Raw genomic sequence first — 20,572 nt, 5'->3', positions numbered from 1 at the left:
GAAGTCTGGGCATCACTGTATTATTCATCACCTGACAGCTAATTAGACAGATGCCCAATTAGGACGGCTCCCTGCTGCCAGGGCACTGCCATGCTGAGCCAGTGGTGGGCACTGAGCACAGGGATGGCTGTGAATGCTCCCAACAAAAACATTTCAGTACTGACTGGGAAATGCTGCCCCTCATTCCCTGCAAGGAAACCATCTCCAAAGGCACAGGTGGCAGTGCATGGCCATGGGCTTGGTCTCAGCCCACCCAACAGTGGCTGCACGGCACCAGGGGCACAAGGACAGAGGTGATGGTGGGGCTGCTCTCTGCAGCCCATGTGTGCAGGAGCGATGGCAGCAGTGCCAGCATACTGCAGGGCTGGCAATAAGGATGGCTCAGGTATAAATATTTACCCAGAGATTGAATGGATTCAGCTGAGTTCATTCCTATTAGAGGGTCTGCTAGTAATTATCTGAATATGCGTGATTACCTGGGGACCTATAATCTGCCACAGTAATGAGTTCAATGGCTGATGTGGCATAACAAACAGGAGGGGGAAGGGGCAGGCATTGCGGCAGGGGCACGGCAGGGCCCAAGGACAGCAGGGGCATGGAGCTTGGAGGCACAGGGGATCCCAGCAGCAGAGAAGAACAAGCCTCACTCCATCCCTTGGTACCACACTGTATCTCCCCTTGCTGCTCCTGGGATGGGACCACAGCAACTCCCCTCCTCCTCCAGTAACCCTCAGCCTCCCCAGTTCCCCCAGCACTGCTGGGTTCTTGTGGATCCAAACACTTTATTTAAGAAATAATGATCTGAGAGCTCAGATAATCTCTGTCCCATCTCTGCCCGCTGCAGTGCTGCCATGTGCTATCACCATGTTTAGTTACGGCACTGTTGTGAGAGCAATGCAGTCATTAAGCTCTAATTTCTAAAACAAAGATAAAATTACGTGATTAAGATCTAATTAAACCCTAACTACCAGCACCATGAATCACTCCAGCACACAGTTTAATGGATGTCTTTTGAAGCCATCGTGCATTTTGTTTCCTTCTGCGGCTGATGATTTCCCTGAAGGGATTGGGTCTGCTCGCTCTGATGTTTGCTTTGCTGCTCTGCTTTGGCTGGGGACCACTAAAAATGTTTACATGTGAGCAAGAAGCTCAAAAATCCATTTCTAACCAGACAGAAAATTTCACTTGACAAGCTCGTTCAGACGTGTATCTCAGTAGAAATAATCAGAGCACGGAGGGTTCTTAATGCCGGCACCATTCCCCAGCCCCCAACCTGCTAACGCAATTTCAGCCCTGACATGAGCTGTGCTGCAATTAACGCGGGCTGCCTGCGTGCTGGAGAGCTGTGCCCGGGTGCCTGGTGGCTGGAGCTGTGCTGCGTGCCTTGTTAGAAGGGAAAAACAAGGCAGAAAACTCCTGCACATCTCTGGACTGCTGACTCTGAGGGACAGTGCCATAATAATTTTGATGGAGCGTGCTGTAATTTTTCTTTTCACCTGCAAAATATCAGGCTCTGCTGCCCAACCGAGGATGCTCGATGCGGCCAGGCTCATCCGTGTGGCTGACGGTGCCCTGCCCATGGCATCCCTCCTTGGCAGCCAGGCACTGCAAAACTCAGAGATGGGAGCACCCACAGTGCTTACCATGGGGCGAAGAGCTGAGACTCACCTCACACAGACCATGCTCTTCCTTGGGGAGAGAGCAGCGAGGTGACTGCCTGCCCGCTGCTCACATGCTGGAAGGAATGGAGAAGGGCACTGCAGAGAAACAATGTGAAGAGAAGTTATGGCCCCATTTAGGTTTGCTTTATTACCTCTTTTTGGCAGAAGAACTCCTGTTTTTCCCTGAGATGTCACATTAAATGAACACATCCTCCCGAGGGCAGCTGCAGTGCAACAGGTGCCCAACGAACTGTTGATGGGAAGGGGAATTCCATCATTAATCGCATGCTGGGAGACAAAGAGATACTCAGATGTGCTCCCCCATATAACTGCTAGTGGATCCTAATAACAGCAGTAAGTCAGGGGAATGTTCCCCAGGTGACTCAAACAGCCAGCAGAGATAGAGTAACTGGTGAGGAAATAGAGGAGTTGAGCACTGTCAGTGCTTCTGTTGTACAATGTTGGAGGGGCTCTCTTCCGTAATGTGCTCCTGGTAATGTAACAGGCTCACACATGTCACCAGCAGGCACTGGGCAGGGCAGCACAGGGCTGCACGGGTCCTGCAGTGTGTAAGCACTCAGTGAATAAAGCAGCATGAAACCAGTAGGAAATGTCCCTGCCAGGATCAGCCAGGCCCAGCAGCATGGGGCAGGCAGCTCAGCCCAGCCTGGTGCAGGATACAAGGACTCATGCCTGTGTGATGGGGAGAGGCAGTAGAACCAAGCATGGGACATGCAGCACAGCCACACCTGGGAGCAGCTTCAAAGGGAGAGAAAACGCTGCTGCTCCGAGTTAATATTCCCTGGTGGAGCTTCTTCTCCTCATTATTCTGGTCGTTACTTAAGCAACAGCCGCTCAACACTTGTGGTTCAGCAGCTGAGGAAGGGCTGAGTGCAAGAGGCTAATTTATTTTCTTTTAGTGCTCCTCATACATGGCAGCCCCTGGCTGCTCCTCACCGCTGGTAACCAACTGGAGGCATTTCAGATATTTCTAATGTATGAAAGCAACAGGGAAACAGAAATTACCCTCTCTGAAATAATTCCTGAGACAGATTTCTGTTGGCACTCCGCAATAGATGTGCAGGGGAGGCACATGCTGCAAGCACTAGCTTGCTTTTCCTGAGCAATTTATTAGCCCCGCCATCTGGTTAGGACTTCATTTCTTTCCCCCGGTTAAACGTTCCTCGTCAACAGAAATGACATCTGCAGAAAACATGAGAAGTGGGATCAGCACTCAGAGCCCATCCCAGCCCTGCATGGACCTGCTGGGCTCAGCGGAGCCGTGCTGGAGCCCAATGGCTCTGTTGTCACTGTTCCTCCTGCCCCACTGCTCTGCCCCAACCCAAAGCCGCAGATCTTTCCCATGGTGGGCACCCACCAAGATCCAGAGTGGGTGACAAATGATCTGCTGAGGATGCGCTGCCTCCGCCTCTGCCTGTGCAGCCCAAATGGAATTAAAATATTGACAGAAGCAATTTCCAGGGGGAAATTGGAGGAGTTGGCAGCGGAGCTGGAGCTGGAGGCTCCCGCTGGGTGCCCAGTATCCACCAACCCAGTGCTCATCACCTCCCCCTTGGTGTAATGAAGCATCCCCAGGGCAGCTAACGGGCACTTCTGGCTGAAGGTGTTGTGATGCATCCATCCCATAATGAGCAGTGGCTCAGGCCCCAGGCGACACAGGGCTAGGCAACCCTGGCTCTGGGCAGGGATGTGAGGACTTCACGCTTTACTTCCTCACCCTCCTCTGCATAAATAACATAGATAAACCAAATTACACATTCTTTAGCTTCATGTCTTAACACTGCCTGGATGGAGTTAGTAAAAGGCGCTGCTTCATTGCACTTTATATAAGCCAACCCATGGGAAGAGCAATCAGACCATTATTCACTGCATACCTGAACACTGCTTGGGTTTCTGGTGTTGCCCTGGCACACAACCCCAGCCCAGCACTGCCCTAGGATCACCACAGGGCTCTGGACACATCCCCATGACAGGCAGCAACTGCTGCTTGCCACCCTGCACAGGGAATCCTGCAGCCACTTCCCCCCTCTGCACCACCCCACGGCTGCAGAAGCACCATCTTCCACAGAGGTGGGAGCCCAGGGCCGTGCAAGGACATGCATCAAAAGGCTGAAAAATGGAAGCAATTGGCCTGGAGCAGCCCCACAGAGGAGCTGGAGAGCCCATGCTTTACCTCTCAGCAGCCACTCAGAGTCTGGTGGCAGCTCAGTGGGCTCTGGGTGGGCTGCCTTGAACAACGGGCCTGCAGGAGATCAGGTTGACTGCAATAAAAATTTCATTACTTGTGTGTTTGAAAAGCTGTTGTACTATTTTAGAGAAGAAAGGTAACCTGTCACGGTTTATTAATGCGCTGTAATGGGGCTCTTCACAGGCAAAGGACACGTGGGAGCTGCAACGTGTGCCATGGGCTGAGCAGCACTGGCTGCAGCACACAAAGCACTGCGTTCCGCATCCCACTCCATGCAGGGACTCCCAGTGCTAAGAGCAGCACTGTTGGGTGCCAGGGTCAGGACCCAGCACATCCACAGGAGCTCAGCATCCCCTGCACACACACTGAGGAAACAGCAGAGAGGTGCTGTGTTAGCTGGGGCCCTCCTCCTCCCCCTTGAAATATGCACCAAAGTGTTGAGGACGGCAGAGACAAGAGCTGCATAAATCTGCCTTTTGCTGCAGCTCCAGTCAAAGGGAGTATGGCGGTTAATTAAATCCATTCATAATCAGATGGATTTCGGTCTTACTTTGGGCACACTTTCCGCTGCTTTCTCTCTTCTCAGAATCATCTTCCCAGAGAGATTCAGAGGAATAAAGCAAGCACGACACTTTCTGAGTGCACACATCTTCCTCAGAGAGGCTGCGCGTGATTTCCCCACTGGCTGCACAGCAGGGCCAGCCCAGCACTTGGCTCTCTGAATGCAGTGCAAGGGTTTCCCACTCCCCTCTCTTTCACACTGTCCCACGGGGCAGCCACACTCCGTCCCGTTCCCTGCCCCTGGCTCCACACTTCTCACCACCTCCATACCCCCCTACCCATGGCCCTGTGTCCCTGTGTCCCACATCCCCATGGCCCTATGTCCCCATGCCACAGTGTCAGCTTTCCACCTGCCCCCCCCCCCAGCACCCATCACTTCTGTGCCATTTCCCCCATTGGACAAACTTGTAATCTCATCAGAGGATGAAATCAGGTTTGTCTGACAGACCTGCTCCTTTTCAGCCAGCCTGACAGGCAGAAATTTATGTTCCCAGGCTCTAATTCTCCCATTAATTGACTCTTGCAGCAGTTCTCCCACTGCTTTGTTCAGGACTGATGTCAGGCTAATTGGACGCAGCCTTTCTGCCCACCTCACTGCTGCTGCATGGTGCACCACATCCTCGTCCTGCTGCCATTTCCCTGCTCCCCACCCAACCCAACACCCATAGTGCCACCGTGTCCATGCAGGTGCCAGCAGCTGGGTGCCCTGCAAGTGGCTTTGGGACAGCCCAAACTACTGGGGCCTTGCAGAGCTGCTGCTTCTCTGGGGCTTTTTCTCCTTAGTGTCCTTTTCCTGAGTGTTTAATGGACATTTTGCACGTTGTAGATTCATTTTTAACAATGCTTTTAATGAAGGTGCATGGCTGTGTGTGTATGCGTGCGTCAGCTGTCCAGGCTCTCACTACACTATACACTACTTTGGGGAAAGCTAATTAAGCATAATCATGAAAACCTCATTAGTCCTCATTTACATAAGATACACAGAGAAATTCCTCAACCCCTAATCCTGGCAGTCACAATCCATTTAGGTATCTCCTGTTTGTTCTATTCAAAGGCAGCAGCACAGCCCCATCCTCTCCATGCACACTCCTCAGCAGCACCGCTCTCAGGGCAGGATGGGACCGCTGCTCCTCAGCCCTTCAAATGATGCAGAACCCAGCCCATGTCAACACTGATCCGTCTGCATGGTGGGCATCTTGCACCACAGGATGAGCACATCTTGCACCACGGGCACCAGGGCTCTATGGAGCAGCTGGGGAAGGTGATGGTCATGCAGTACATGTCAGTACCACCACATGAGTCACCACGTGTCAGGACAGTGCCCACCACTCCCTGGGCAGCACAGGAATGGCTTTGTGCCTGTGTGCTCCCGGTGTAGAAACGCAGCTCAATTAGAGCCCCCGTGTCATACAAATGTTGGAGCATTAAAAGTATTGGATAAAAGTGCTTCTGCTATTAAAGCAGCTCACGTCCTGGAAGCCTCTGCAGTAAGCTGTGCAATTTCACCCTGCGATACCGCTGGATTAAGCTGTCCCCACAAAAGCCTCTTATAGTACGAAAGAAACCATTAGCAACCTATGAAATCAATAGACAACACGGTCCTGTTGCTGTAAAACAACAGAATTAGCCGCAGAGCCAGCAATAGCACCAATTAAGCTGGGGCCTCATTCCATAAACTCACACAGGAAGGACTCGGTGGAACCAGAGGAGCAGTCATCCCACAGCGGGACGTGGGAGCCGGAGATCAGCAGTACAGGCAGTACCCATGAATGTGGCAGAAGGGGTGGTACCCCAATACCAACCCCTACATGGGGTCCAATGTGAGCATGGGGAGCCCCTCTGCACCCCTCTGCCCGCTGTTATTTTCCAAAGCCATTGGTTCTATTTTTCAGTGGCTCGACTCCAGGCAACAAAGCCAAACAACAACAAAGAAATGCTGCAAACCCTGCAAAAATAAAAAATAAAATGCAAAGGGGGATTTTGCTCAGTTTCTGCCAAGTCGGCTCATTCCCTATCAATGTCTAAGTCAGAGAGCACAGGAAACTGCCCTCTATCCCTTATCTCAGCCGCCAAGAAGCAGCTCTATGCCTGGTGCTGGTGGCTGAGATCACAGCAATTGGGATTGAGGGTCCCAGTGAGAGGAGAAACAGAGCAGAGATGGGCACCCTGCAATGAGCCATCTGGGGGCCAGCAGCAATCTGCAAGCAGCTCCATCCCAGTCAGTGCTTGGGGCTGAGGAGGGCCCTGGATGACTGCGTGCAGAGCCTCAAGCCCTGGTGACAAGTGTCTAAACATTAAACACTGCCTTACAGTGAGTGTGAGGCTGGGAGCTGAATCATCAGAGAAAATAATGCGCTGTGAAGGAGGGATGAAAGGACAACTGGGAAGCGGCTCTTGGTGAGAGATGTGTCTTGGGGCAGCCATCAAGGGAACTCCCATTCTCTAGAAAGCACAAACCCACTGGGCTCCGCCAGCGTGTTGGCACAGCAGCAGTTTAAGAGAAATCAATCATGCAAAACAGACACTGTATGAGTTTTGGGATTCATTTCCATATATGACGCTGTTCTTTATTGTCTTCCTGGCCTCAGCCTGACCGTCAGAGGCAGCAGGAGCCAGCATGGGGCTGGTGGAACCACACAGTGCTTGAGCTGCCTGTCCCACACAGGGCTCACCCAGCCCAGCTGCACTCACTGCCCTTCACTGCCCACCGCCCCATCCCACCCCATGCACTGCAGCATCATCCCCTGTCACTCTGAAAACCCAGAGGGTATTCATCACCTGCAGGCAGCCTAAAGGACCTGAGCAGCTCCCCTGCACAGATGCCCAGCAGCCCCCAGTAATTGCTGTTCACATCCCCTAATTGCACATTCAAAGGATTCCGTCGACAAAGTGGTGGTCCAACATGAAAAACAGCCCTGACAGTTTGATGTAATATTTATACAGAGCCTCATCTTGGAATCTGATGTGGAGTGTGCAGCAGGCTAACTTCTGATGGGGTGAGGGCCACACATTCCCCATCTCCATCAGGGATGCAGAACCTACACTGTGTTCTCATCTCCACCTTACCCCATACCTGTCCCCATCCCATCTTCACCTACAACCCATCCCCACTTCCATCCCCATCCCTATTCCCACCCCATCCCATCTCCTTCCCATCCCCACCTCCATCCCATCCCCATCCTCATCCCAGCACTCACCATCCCATCCCATACCCACACCACTCCCAGCACAGCCCCTGGGAGCCTCATGATATCACTGAGCAGGCAGCACGGTAAGGGCAGCTCCTTCTGGGAATGCCCCATGCTTTATGGAAACATGATTCAAAAGTACTATCACCTCAGGGAAAAGAGAGATATATCTGGAAGGAATTTTATGGGACACGTTTCTAACAGGTTTAACATTTACCCAGTTTCATATTTTCTTTAGCTCTATTGGGAGAACTTAACTTCCTGTGAAGCTCAGGTTGCAGAGGAGTTTGGCTGCTCAGCCAACCAGGAAAGTGGCTCCAATATGTGATTCCATTCCAACTGGTCAGGAACACCAGCCCACCAGGAACACGGAGCGCAGGAGCCTGGTGGTCTCTAAGTGCTTGGATTCATGCTGATTGAAATATTAAAGCCACCCAGAACAAACAAGTATCTGTCCGAAACCAGCACAGAACAGAAAACATCTCACTGACTGCTCCAGACAGGAAGGTGTTGCCTTTGCTGACAGTTTCCCTAATTTAATTACCATCCCTTCAGCAAGTCCTTATCACCATTTCCCAGGAGGTACATCTCTTGGGGAGGTGTTTGCAGGGGCTCTGTTCCCAGTGGCTCCACTTTAATTGCGGTTTGCTGCCACCTGAATGCAGGTTGAGGGGCTGCTCTGGGCCCTACGAACCAGGCTGGGGGGCACAGGCCTGTGAGTGAGTGCCTGGCAGCACCTACCTGCAGCAGTGCACAGCCCCAGCAAACAGATGCAAACGCACGAGCGAGGAGGAAAAGTCCTCTGGATTTTTAAGGCATTCAGTAACAGCAAGTGAAGGCAATGCATTATTTAAAGGCTCTTCTAAGGAAAGAAAATAATTTCAGCTTAGTTAGCTTTTTAGGGCAGCACAAGGAGGGAGCAAGAGCAGAGCTGCAGGCAGCAGGCGCGGTGCTGCAGCAGCTGCAGGGCAGGGACAAGGGCTGTGGGCAATGCACCGGGGCTGACATCGGGCAGTGTGGGGTGCCCAGTAGAGCTGGATGCCAGTAGAGCCAGGTTGAGCCTTGTGCAAGCAGCCATCACAGAGGTGGGTACGTGGTGTCCCCCGGGCTGCTGCTCACACTGTGCCCGCATGGAACCGCTGTGATGGACGGCACCGAGCATTAATGGGCACTGCGGTACCGGAGCGCTGATGGATGGGGTGTCACTGGGTTTAATCCAGCGCCATTAGCCATGCTGAAGACTCGCATATCATTTGTAAAACTAATGGATTGCTGGAGGTCATTCAGTAATAAGAATGAGAGAGAAGGGTTATTAGTTTTTATCAGACATTAATTGGCCAGAATCGATTACATCTTTGGCATTTGCAGTATATTAGGGGCACTCCTCCCAGGAGCCCCCGGCTGGCAGAGCAGGGCAGGTGGCAGCAGCCGTGCTGGGCTCTGGGCATCACCCACCCACCCAAGCCAAGTGCAGCTCCAGGTCCCTGCAGCCACCACAAGCTCCAGCACGGCCTGAGCCTGGCACAGCCATGGGCACAGAGGCAGAGCTGCTGCAGGACAGCCCGGGGGCTGCGGGGTCACCCACTGCCTCCACACTCACAGCACTGCAAGTATCTGGGGAGCAGCAGAAACTCCTGCAAGGCAGCTCAGGTGATGCCGCATTTATCTAACAAGCTTCCAAATGAAAACCAGCGTTTGGACTTACTGCGTTCTGGCTCAAAATTTGATTACATTTTTCTACAGCTGTAAATCTGCCTTCCTTTCTGCAACATTATTATTAAAGCCAGTATTGAATTGGTGGTGTGATACGTAAAATTTCAATCCTGGCTTTGACATTCCAGGAAGTTAAAAACCAATTACAGTGTGTGCTTTGCCTCAGGACAGAATGAATCATTGAACACAGCCACTTCACCAAGAGAAATTAAAGGCTGAAGCAGCAACACGGGGAAGGTATTAAGCTAAAAATCAAAGGTCAATTAAAGTAAAACTGAGACTATTTTATTTTTAATATTTTGCTTACATTTTCATTCTTTGCTGATGAACAAGGCAGCCAAATAGACCTGCGCTTTTATTTATTTGCTGGGTGATAAATCTGTGCTGAGGTTGGTCTCGGCAGCTAAGAGGAAACATTCAGGGATGAAGCTCTTAGCCAACAACCAGGTTCACTTCACCATAACGGAGTCCACCATGCCATGCTGTGCTGCACTCACCCTGTGGCACACACACACATCTGCTGCATGCACTCATGCATGCACATCTGCACCGTGCATCCTGGCCAGGGCTGCTTCAGCTCACCTTGCAGCACTGGGGCAGCTCCGGGCCATTGCCCACTGCCATGGCCCACCTGGTGGCTCTGCAATGCAAACAGCCCCGGCACATGGACCACTTCAGGTATAAATAAGCAAGCAGCCTTCTCCCAAAGGGCTCGGAGCACAGACAGCCCTGGAGAGGTGCTATCAGAGACCGTGCTCTGATCCAGCAGTGAATCAGCGCCATGCTCAGCCCTTAGCCAAGCATGAAGCTCCAGCTCAACATCCTGAAGCCCAAAAAGGCAGCAAAAGGAGATAGGCAGGACCACACAGCACCATGCCCAAACCCAGGGGATATATATATCAACATCATTACAGGAGGAGGGCAGAGGCCTCATGAGCCGCTGACCTCTCCCAGTAAGCAAAACAGAAGTTGTGCTTTCAGCTTTCTGTTAGTGGTACGTCACCTACAGATGCCTCCTACGTGGGGACTTTAATGGATAATCCATACCCTTGAAGTGGAGTGTATCATCTGCTCATTACCTATGATAAATCATTTGCAAAATATTAAAATGCTCCGAGATTGTCATATGGTCTTCATGAATTGCTTTACAACACACACGCTTCTGTCTATTAAAGGGGAAAATGTATTCACGGTGGATCCAGGCAGAGCTATCAAATTCTGCTTTATTTACAGGCTGGAGTACAAAGCTATCAGAGACTCACAGCAGTGCAGAGAGCCACCTCCTGCCCTGCCATTACCGCCCTTCGAGATCATCTGACCTCAGCTATGGAAACTCATTAAGGTCGTTAGGAAACGCGCCAGTTCTCCAGGGAGCAGCTTCTGGTAGATTAAAAAAGGGAGCGAGCGCTGCTAACCGCGCACTTACCCACATCATACAAGCGCGCTAACCTCGGGGAGAGAGTAATCTAATATATTCTCAGACAATTTAAACTCATTTCAATAAAAAAAGAATTAGACGGAAGCAAACGGCAGAGAGAGCAGATGTTGCAGCGTTTGCGACACCCCAAAGAACAAGCTGATAGCAGTGTATTGGCACAGCAGGCACTTCCAGCCAGGCGGGAGGGCATAGCAGGGCAGGCAGCTCCTGGCTATGGGCTGCACTGCCCACTGGGATCCCCCCTCCCATACTCAGGGGATCCTGCAAACAGCACTTGTTTGGTAAATACCGGCATCGTTATAAATATTCGATAAGCCCAAAGACTGCAGCGCATGAAATAATGATAAGGCCCTGCTTCCCAGGCAGGCACCGCTCCGTGCTGGTGCCCTGGAAGAGGTGTTTAAAATAGGACGTCAGCGAGGGCTGGCAGAGGTATTTGTTGTGGGGCTGATGAATAGTTTGAGAAGCACTCGATACAGTGAGGGTGGATCAATTCATCACAGCCCGGCTCAGACTCAATGGTAACTAATGTACAGCCGCTCCGATTGCATTCCTTTGTTAAGGAACTCCTGCCGTTACACCAGGCGTGCTGTTCTTTTTTCACTGGACGAAACTAATGTGGAAAAGGTGTCCACGTCCAGCTCAGTTTTGGCAGCTCACTCTCAGCCTCACCGATTTCCATTGGCTAAAGGTGTGGTTATGAAATATGATGACAACTGAGCACCCTGCAAGCGCTGCAGTCCCCACGCACAGAACAGCCATGGCACCGATCCCGCACTGCCAAGTCCAGTCACTAACCGGGTCAGGCCGACAGTGAGGCAGTGTCAGCAGGTTTATTAAAAGCTGTTTTTGCTGTAAGAGGGACCAGGTTTATGTTATCATAAATTGTCAACAGTTGGTCAGATCCCCACAGCGAGCAGATCGATACGCAGCAGAGGGGAGAAAGTGCTGAGGAAGGAAAAGCAATGCTCTAATTAGAACAAAATTTAAGAGTCCAGAGGTAGCGATGACAGTGCCTTATACCTTATAATTCATCAACGGCCTCCAACTCTTGCTGTCACTCTGCTTAGAGGCAGCAGTGCAGAACACAGGGTGCTGTTCAGCTTGCATGCTATGAGGTTGTGCCCCAGCTTGCTCAGTGCCTGCAGACTTTAGGGCCAGGCCATAGGGCCACCAGCCCTCAGGCACAGAGCTGTACCCAGCACCAGGATCCTATGCAATGCTCACCCTTCCCAGCACAGTTTAAGCCCAGCCCAGTGCCAAACCTACCCTTAACAAGCACAGAACCCTCACCTGCCCACCTCATTTCTCAACTCCTCATAAACAAGGAGCAATAAGATTGATTCACTCAAAGCTTTGAGTTCTCACACGTTTTCCAGTTGCCCCCACCACCCTCCCAGCAAGATGAAGGGAAGCGCAGGCTCCCTGTTTAATAAGTGGCCATAAAAAGCCTTCGGGATTGGAGAAATATCAGCAAATATAATAAACAAAAATATATTAACTCTAATCCTGCAAAGCCCTCGGCAATATTAATATCTGTTTAATGTAATCACCTATAAATAAGTGATGACCCTACGATTTGGTATGACATCTGTCAGCTCCATTTCCATACAAGTAATTATGCTCCCTAATAACTAATATAAGCTCAGATCCTTTACACTAGCAAACAGCTGGTGTAACATACGGCCTCTGTGCACTAGACTCCATGCTGGGCTCCATCCCCATGGTGATCAGCAGCACTTAGGATGATGCCAGCACTGTGCAGAGCTGGGGTTGCTGCACCCCAATGCAGTGTTGTGCAACTACAGGCAGAAAGCAGCAGGGTTTAGGAGCGAGGCACGTCCCAGGGACACAGGGTGCAGGGTTGTCCCAACCCCAAAGGACAACGCTGAGGTGTGGCCACAATGAGCTGAAAAACACTCGCTTATGCAGGAGGCCTAGTAATAAATTTATTGTATTTTATTACATTTTTCCCCCCCCCTTTTATTTTTTTTTTTTCCACTGAATTCCAATTCCTCATATTCCCACTCTTCTTTCTGAAAGAAAATGATTTTTCAACATAAAAATAGAAATTCTGCATATTAAAAGTGCATACACCTCGAATAATAAAACATACAAATAAATAATAAAAGGCATTGACACAGTCTCATGCACTTGTCCTCAAATAATTTAAAATTTATGGTACAATGTTCAACCCCAAGTAAAGACAGCCTGCTCTCCAGATTGCTGTACAGTTCAAAAACATTAAAATACAGAAGAGAATATCAAAGGTGTGGGCAAACCCCACGTCCCAGGATCGGCGTACAGTGATGTGACATGCAGTTCAGAACCATAGATATTCCAGTGTAAAATCTGACGCTGCGTCCCAGAGGAGAAACTACATTTGTAACAGGACTTAAAATTCAATTTTAACCAATGGTGAGGCACAGTTGGTGAGCAAATCTGTACAAATTAATACTTGGAAGGCCACAAGAAAATAATGTAGCCGCTTGTAGCCTCTATTCCCTTGTGTCACCCTACCCAAGGCAATGTAGCACCTAAAAGAATATTTGCTTATTGCACTGCACAAATGCCATACAACGCTAACACTAACCTTCTGGCAGCACGTTGTGCTGCAGGGCCTAGAGTGAAACAGGATCGGTGTTTACACTTAGTTTTAATCTGTGTCTTTAAAATAAAATAACCACTATCTGCAGATAAACCGAGTGCTATCGCCTTGAAATAAACAGAAGACTTCCCCTAAACCTTTAGGCCTAAGATAGATAACCGTGCAAGTCTTCACGTACCTTTATTTTACAAAGTAAAGCTCCTAATAGTAGATGCTTCATGGTGCTTTTGTTAAGGAAACCACGTAGTAGTGCTTTCATCTCACCACAGATTAAAACTAAATTTCAGTTCCCTCCACAGGTAACGTTGGATGCCGCCAAATTGTTTCTGATCAGGAGGCAATGACAAAGGTAGAAAGAAAGATGACAGCAAAACCAATTGGAATGTCACTTCCCACCCCTCTCCGTTATGGCTGAGCCCTGGGCACGGCCCATGGAGGGGCATGGATCTGCCCCACAGCCACTTCTCATCACCCAGAGTGTGTCAGCAAAGGTACACAAAGCAGCAGGCTACATACAGAACGCTGACCAGGATTGCCCTGTTTTAAAACAAAGAAAACCCAAAAAAAAAACACAAAAAGAAAAAAAAAAAGAAAAAATAAAGGAATAAAGGAAAACAATACAATATAGAAAACCAGTTTGTTCTCATTTCAACATTTCAGATTCCTTTGATATTACGCTGCACTCCAGCCTTGTCAGTTATCCCGAATTCTGCAAAGGAAAGAATCAAAGATGTGCAAATAAAGCAGGAAACCAGGTACATGCTCCTATGTGCCAACATGGCGCTGCACCAAGGAACAGAAGCACAGAGGCAAAGCATGCTCTGGTGCCCACCGAGCAGCTCTGGGTACTGAAAGCACGGACTGTGGTTCGTATTAGATGCTTGCATAGATAATAAGTGCATGCATTTGAGTACAGCGAGAGAACTGCCATGCAAAACTGCCTTTGTTACTGAGAAAAAATGGTTGACCATGCTCAAGTTTCAGCTTTGGAAAGCAAACAACTCTGCAGCTAGGAAGGATGAGGGCACTTGCAGTGGAATAAGTGTGTTGTCATTAAGCTGCTAATTTCCTATCCTAAGCATTTTTCTTTGTTTGTTTTTAACTTAGCCGTTTCTGATAAGTTCGAAAGGGTTAACAATTGATACACCCAAAGTGAGACATTTACAATTTACCCAGAACTGCAGGCACCAAATTGTCTATCAAATGTGATTAATACAAATAAAAGGTGCCCCTTCGATACACATCGTCGAAAATGTGCTTGTAATTTTGTACACTACTAAACACGATCCAAAAGACAAAGCCCAAAAAAGGGTAAAAAATCACTTCTGTAGGTGACTCCAGCAGAGCTCTGGCACTGGGCAGAGGTTTACCCTCCACCACTGGTGCAACCATGGTTTTAACAGCAATCAGGTGTGGTTTTACACCCACCGGGAACGCTGCTGCTTCCTGGGCTCACATCCCTCAGCCCTCTCCTATCTGAGGAAGCTCCCACGCTGTTGGGGATCTGTGACACCGAGGAGCAGAGGATGTAGAGTGGTAGCAGGCAGCTACTTCCCAAACTGCTGTTGTTACTGGATCGACACAGCCAAGAAAGCAGGGACTGCATCTTCCAGGTCCTGTGCAGCCAAGCTTTGCACATTGTGCCTGATGTACCCTGCTACATCAAAGCACTTTGCTTGAGGACAGCCAAAGTCAAGCCCTCCTGAGCCAGAAAAACGTGCTCTAAGACAACGGATCAATGGGAAGGAGAGGGCACTGTCAGCATCAGCTACTCAGCCCACCCTATACTTGGTTCACAGCACAATGACTCGGTGCACTACAGATTCTGTTTCCAAAGGGACAGGCAGAGATCCAAACAGGCAGCGTGCAGAGAGCAACCAGTGCTGGAGCTGGCAGCGACTGCCATCAGGAAGTACAGTAAGCACGGAGAGAAGAGCTGGATGACTTCTCACAGCAGTGCAGAGATTGGACTGTTTCTAACCTCAGCTACAGGAACGCTTGGCACCACGACCTCTCATCCCCACTGTGTCCAACTGGCAGCTCTCATGACCGCTCTCGTGCCCCAAATACAGACATACTAACTGGCACTCAGCAGAACGCCAGCTTGGACATGGCTTCAAGTTTCCTTCAGCACAGGCATCAGCAGAAGATACCTCAAAAACCACACAACCAGCTCCCAGTTTCAACTTTCCCAGTGAAAGATGGATGACATGAAAAGAAAAACGTCACTTGATTAAACATAACCTTTCACAAACGTCCCATGGTGAAGTGCACAGAAAACTAGGCTCTGTCTTATTAAAAGATATCAAACCAAGTCAGCAGTAGCTTCTGGAATTACATTCTTGCTAGAGGAGTTGTTACAAGAGAAGAGCCAACACGGTGCAAGATCTTAATACAGATAAAATCTTAAATACTTCAATATTGACATTACAGGGAGTAATTTAAGTACCACAATGTGAAGCAAGTCCTATCTGATCTGCTGGATACAACAAAAAGTAATCCAAGAATAATCCCAGTTATACACAGAAGAAGCAAGTAATGCAATCTTTGCTTCTTGTTGCTGTACTAAATGAGAAGGAAACAATGCAAGGGAGAAGAAATAGATCAAGACAGCTGTGTTTAGGCTTAAAAATAGTCCAGGGCACAGAGTCCAACACGTCGTAAAAACATGCAGGCCACTGGCATTGCTTCTGTGCTGCACAAAGGCAGGCCCTGGGATGGAGCAAAGGCTGTGCTGCAGGTGGGCTCATGGCCACACACCAACAGAGCTCTGTGGCACCCCAGGCCAACTCCTCAGCTCCAAGGTGACAGCCACCTCAATCTAAGCACACAGAGCTCCAAAGCAGTGAGCTGGGTAAGACGAGGATCAGGGAGCAGCCGTGTGCCCAACAGCCCGAGGTGAGGCTCCTTGCAGGGACCCAACAGCAGCTAAGAGTGCAGGTGGAAGAGGCCAGCTGAAAGAAGTGCTGGTTTTGAGGGCCACTCACCGCAGTGCCAACAGAGGTGTGCCAGCAGGGCTGCCCGCAGCTCAGCCTGGAGAAGCTTTGCCCAATGAGGCAGGCAGGGACCCCACTAAGTGACAAGCACACAACAGGCTGCTGTATGTAAAGGATATGCAGAGCACTAATAAAAACTCAATTACCCCCCCCCAAAAAGAAAGAAAAAAAAGATTACACCACACATATATAAAAGGACTCGAAGAATCCACCTCCTAAGAGGAATCTTAAAGAGAGTGAGGACTCTCCCCTTTCAGAAGGGCATGTAAACAAGGACGTCACAAATGCAGTGCTTTACCCCTGACAGAGCCCACGGTGACCACAAGGCCCAGCAGTGCTTCACCCCAGTGCCAGGCAGGGAGGAATGCAGCAGAGCTCTGCAGCATGGCTGCTCCTCAGCACTCAGGCACCTGCAGCCCACATGGGACAGCTTGTTCAGGGCACGCTCAGAGCAGGCAAAGAAGGTGAGACAACGCTTTGCTTATCTAAGTATTACTCTTATAAACAGCGGATGCCACATTCACGCTACAATTAAGCATCTAAGCACAGAAGCTTCTTCTCAGGAGGTACAGTGGTGTTCTGTACAGCACCACTGCCATTCAGACACTAAGACAGCTGTCTCCCATGGCACTGTAACAACCTCCACCCTGTACTCTCACAGGTACAAGCGGTGACCAGCTGCTGCTCAGTGGCTTCCATCATTTAGTATAGGATCTTGGAAGAGAGAAAGCAATTGAAGAGGACAGGCCAGAGGTTGTCTTAGGTATGGAGAAAGTAAAACTCTCCACAGACACAGCAGTAACAGAAAAAAAGAAAGCAGATTACATTTTATGGAAAAAAAAATCTTTCTGCTGTTGGAATGAAAGAATGGTATCTATTACAAAGACATATATAGGCAGACGCACAGGTACCTTTCTGTCCATCCACTAATGCTAGTCCCTCCTATACTGGCTGAGTATATACCTGAGAAACAACATTAGTGTTGAGATATTGCCCTTTAGAAAGCTTGAAAATGGAAGGGAGGAGGGAGAAAGGGCTGAGAGAGCATAAGCAGCGGCAGTCCCTCCTGTCCGGTTTCCTTCTCATCCTCCCAGCACAGAACAAGGCTGCAATCCGATGTGGAAACAGCCTGCTCAGAACAAGACCAAAGGAATATCAGTTCACAGTCCTACAAAGCACACCAGCGTCAGTACAACTGGGTTTCAGACTTCGAGCCTGAAAAACGTTGCTGCATTTTCTACAGAGAGACTCCTGTACAAGTGCTATGGGACAGCTGCGTTCACGTTTGACGATGACTCCAGCTAGCCTACTTGCATCAGTGCTGGCTGCCTGTGGCTATTTGGTTTGATGGCAGAATCAAAAGGCGCTTTAACAACTTGCAGTTAACTTCTCCTCAAAACATACATTAGGCACATGAACAAAACAAAAACAAAACAAAAAGAGCTCAGAATAAATTAGCTTCTCAGCAGAAAAGACACCTGGATTGCAGCATTTCACTGAGGTTCCATAGAAGGCCGTACAGGCACCTGCATGCTGGAAGGTAACCTTTTCAGTGGCTTGTCTGCAGCCTGCTTGCCACTGGAAGGAGGAGACCGGGCTCCGGGATCTAGCAGGGAAGACTTGGACTTGCGGCTGGATAGCAGAGAATGTTTGTTGGGTGCGGCATCTTTTGGGACAAGCTTTTCTTTTGCAGTAACGTTGGCATTGGTTTGAGAGGCTGGTGGGACACCACCTTTCTCAGATTTGTCCTCCAGCACGTTTTTGCTGGCTGATTTCGAGCTGCCACCCGCTGCCTTTTTCGAGAGCATCGTCGTCTTTCCCAGGTCAGCTGACCTACGGGTCTCCTTCTGCCTTAAGGCTGATTTGAAGAAAGACAATCCCTTCTCTTCTGATTTGCTGTCTCTCTTCAAACCAGAACGCATACCAACATTTGGAGACCGCAGGTTTGCCATGGAGGAGCTCCGCATGTGCTTGCTATCTACTGCCCTGCTGTCACTCCTGGAGTGGCTGATCCGTGGGGAGCTTGTTCTTGAACTGCTGGTAACGCTTGTTTTATCCGACCCCAGGCTTACTTTAGAGCCCTCCCTGCTGAGGCTTCGCTCTGAAGTCCGGCTCTTCCCAGCAGAAGAGCCCTTAGTCAATGAGCCTGATGCGGCTTTCTTGGCAGCTGTGGAGGATGGAGAGGAACCTGACTTTTGTTTCTGTTGAGTCAATGGGACAGCAGCCTCAGCAGACTTGGTGCCATGGTCTTTCCTAGCCTGGGTGGGTGCAGGAGACCCATGTCTCCCAGTGGTCCTAGAGGCATCGGTCTTACTCCTCGACCGGGAAACCTTCTGGGAACTCTTGAGAGGAGGAGGAGGAGAAGAGCGAGACACTTTAGTCTCTTGGGTAGATAAGACTGTCCTTCCTTTCCTCAAACTTCTGTCTCCTTCAGAAGCTCCCTTGGAGCTGTGAGCCTTCTTTGGGGTTCCCTCTGCTTTCTCTGGAGCCAGTCCTGTCCCACTGGGGGCTTTCACCTCCTTGACTGGAGAGCTATCCACAGAATCACTCTGATCAACGAAGGCAATTTGATTGTTGTTATCAAAAGGGTCCAAAGCAGGGTGATTCCTGTCTGGCTGTTCAGAACTCTTACAAACCCCATCTGAAAGATCTGAGCTCGACGTCCTTACAACAGGCTCTTCCCTGAATGCCCCTTCCATGACAGCCAAGGGGGCCCTGCGAGCCGCCTTGTGCTCTCTCCGGCCACCATCACAGGGCTCCAGGTAGCTGCTAGAGAGATTCCTCAAGCTGCCAAAGCAAGAGGTGGAGACTTTATCATCAGCAGCCTCCCCGATCTTCTCCAGGGTGGAAGCAGAGGTGTGTACAGGGGAATCTCCAGAGAAGCGTGACGGAGAGTTGGAGCGCATCTGCAGTTTTGCAGAGAGTGACCACGAGGGCCGGACACCATTCTCACTCACAGCCAGTGGGCTGGTGACAGAAGATCTGGACGACAAGCTCTGACGCTGGACACTTCTTACAAAGGGCCGAGTTGAAAAACCTCCTGCAGAGCAAGAAAGCAATGCCATCAGTACTAAAGCCAAGCCTGCAGTCCGTTTATGTCACCCATCCACAGATGCAACTTCACAGAATGGTTGAGTTGGAAGAAACTTTAAAGTCCCCTCAGCCCCACAGCCAGCTACTGACTGGTTACCATCCACCAGCTCAGGCTGCCCAAATCTCCATCCATAGTGTTGGGCACCTCCAGGGGTGAGGCACCAACAGCTCTGGGCTGCTACCTCTGAGGAAAGAATTTCCTTCCAACATCTAATCTAAATCTCCCCTCTTTTAGTTTAAAGCCATTTCCTAAAAGAGTCAGACAGAGACACCTACACCACACACCTGTCTCTTCATGCCTGCCTCAGGCACAACTGTCTTGCACAAAAGCTAAAGGATTCAATATGTGCTCACCTCCCCCTAACTGCTAAAGGAACTGTCCCTTACAGGCAACTTGGAATTGAAAGACTGACAGCCTGAGAGTTTTTCTTTTCTTGACCCAGCTCACCCTCCACCCATTGATACACACCATCATCCTCACTCCTTTCTCCAGTCAGTTCCACTGATTCTGAGAGCGAAGCCAGAGACGTACGCCGCGACGAGGCTGCAGAAGCAACGCTGGGCTGCTTGCTGCCAGGAAGACGGCTGACCCAGTGCTCACAGAGTGAGGAGCTCGTGGATCCTGCAAGAAACAGGGCAGAGACATCAGGCCAGGAGCACAAAGCTGTGAAACACATGAACCCCTAGGAAGATCAGCGTTAGGTATGTACTGCACCAGCTTCAATAGGTTCTGGGACTGTCTCACGTAGCCACAGTGATAAATCTCTATTCACATATAGTTATGGTCACAAACAAAAGAGATAATTACACTTGTCCCAGCGTGCTGTGAATTAAAAGGATTAACATTACAGCATACAGGCAGAGGACAGTCCTTGAGTTGCCACAGGAAAACTGTGCAAATCCTTTTCTTCCCAAAGGCAAGTAACCAAACCTTTACCTGCCCCTGCTCACCCCAGGTTCCAAACCAATATATTCAGCTGCCAGCTGCTTACCCAAGACAAGCTGCACTGCTAGTGCGAATGAACCAGGCCCACTGCTATAGCATAGCAGTTTCCATGCAGGCAGCTCAGAGCACACGGCAGCAGAAGGGGCTCTCGCATGTCCA

General features: G+C 49.9%; 1 protein-coding gene across 1 annotated transcript in view; it reads right to left on the bottom strand.

Moving 5' to 3' along the window:
- Nucleotides 1-12,704: 12,704 nt before the first annotated feature.
- USP31 (ubiquitin specific peptidase 31) overlaps nt 12,705-20,572 on the bottom strand; it is a 23,322-nt gene continuing 15,454 nt past the window's right edge. The window contains exons 15-16 of the mRNA XM_072348849.1: nt 19,937-20,089; nt 12,705-19,414 (exon numbers count right to left, since the gene is read on the bottom strand). Of these exons, the coding sequence (XP_072204950.1) occupies nt 17,868-19,414; nt 19,937-20,089 (1,700 nt within the window). The 3' untranslated portion in view covers nt 12,705-17,867. The remainder of the gene's footprint in view (nt 19,415-19,936; nt 20,090-20,572) is intronic.

Source organism: Excalfactoria chinensis, chromosome 14 (assembly GCF_039878825.1).
Source record: "Excalfactoria chinensis isolate bCotChi1 chromosome 14, bCotChi1.hap2, whole genome shotgun sequence".
Taxonomy (NCBI): domain Eukaryota; kingdom Metazoa; phylum Chordata; class Aves; order Galliformes; family Phasianidae; genus Excalfactoria; species Excalfactoria chinensis.
This window is presented reverse-complemented; position numbering and strand designations above follow the sequence as displayed.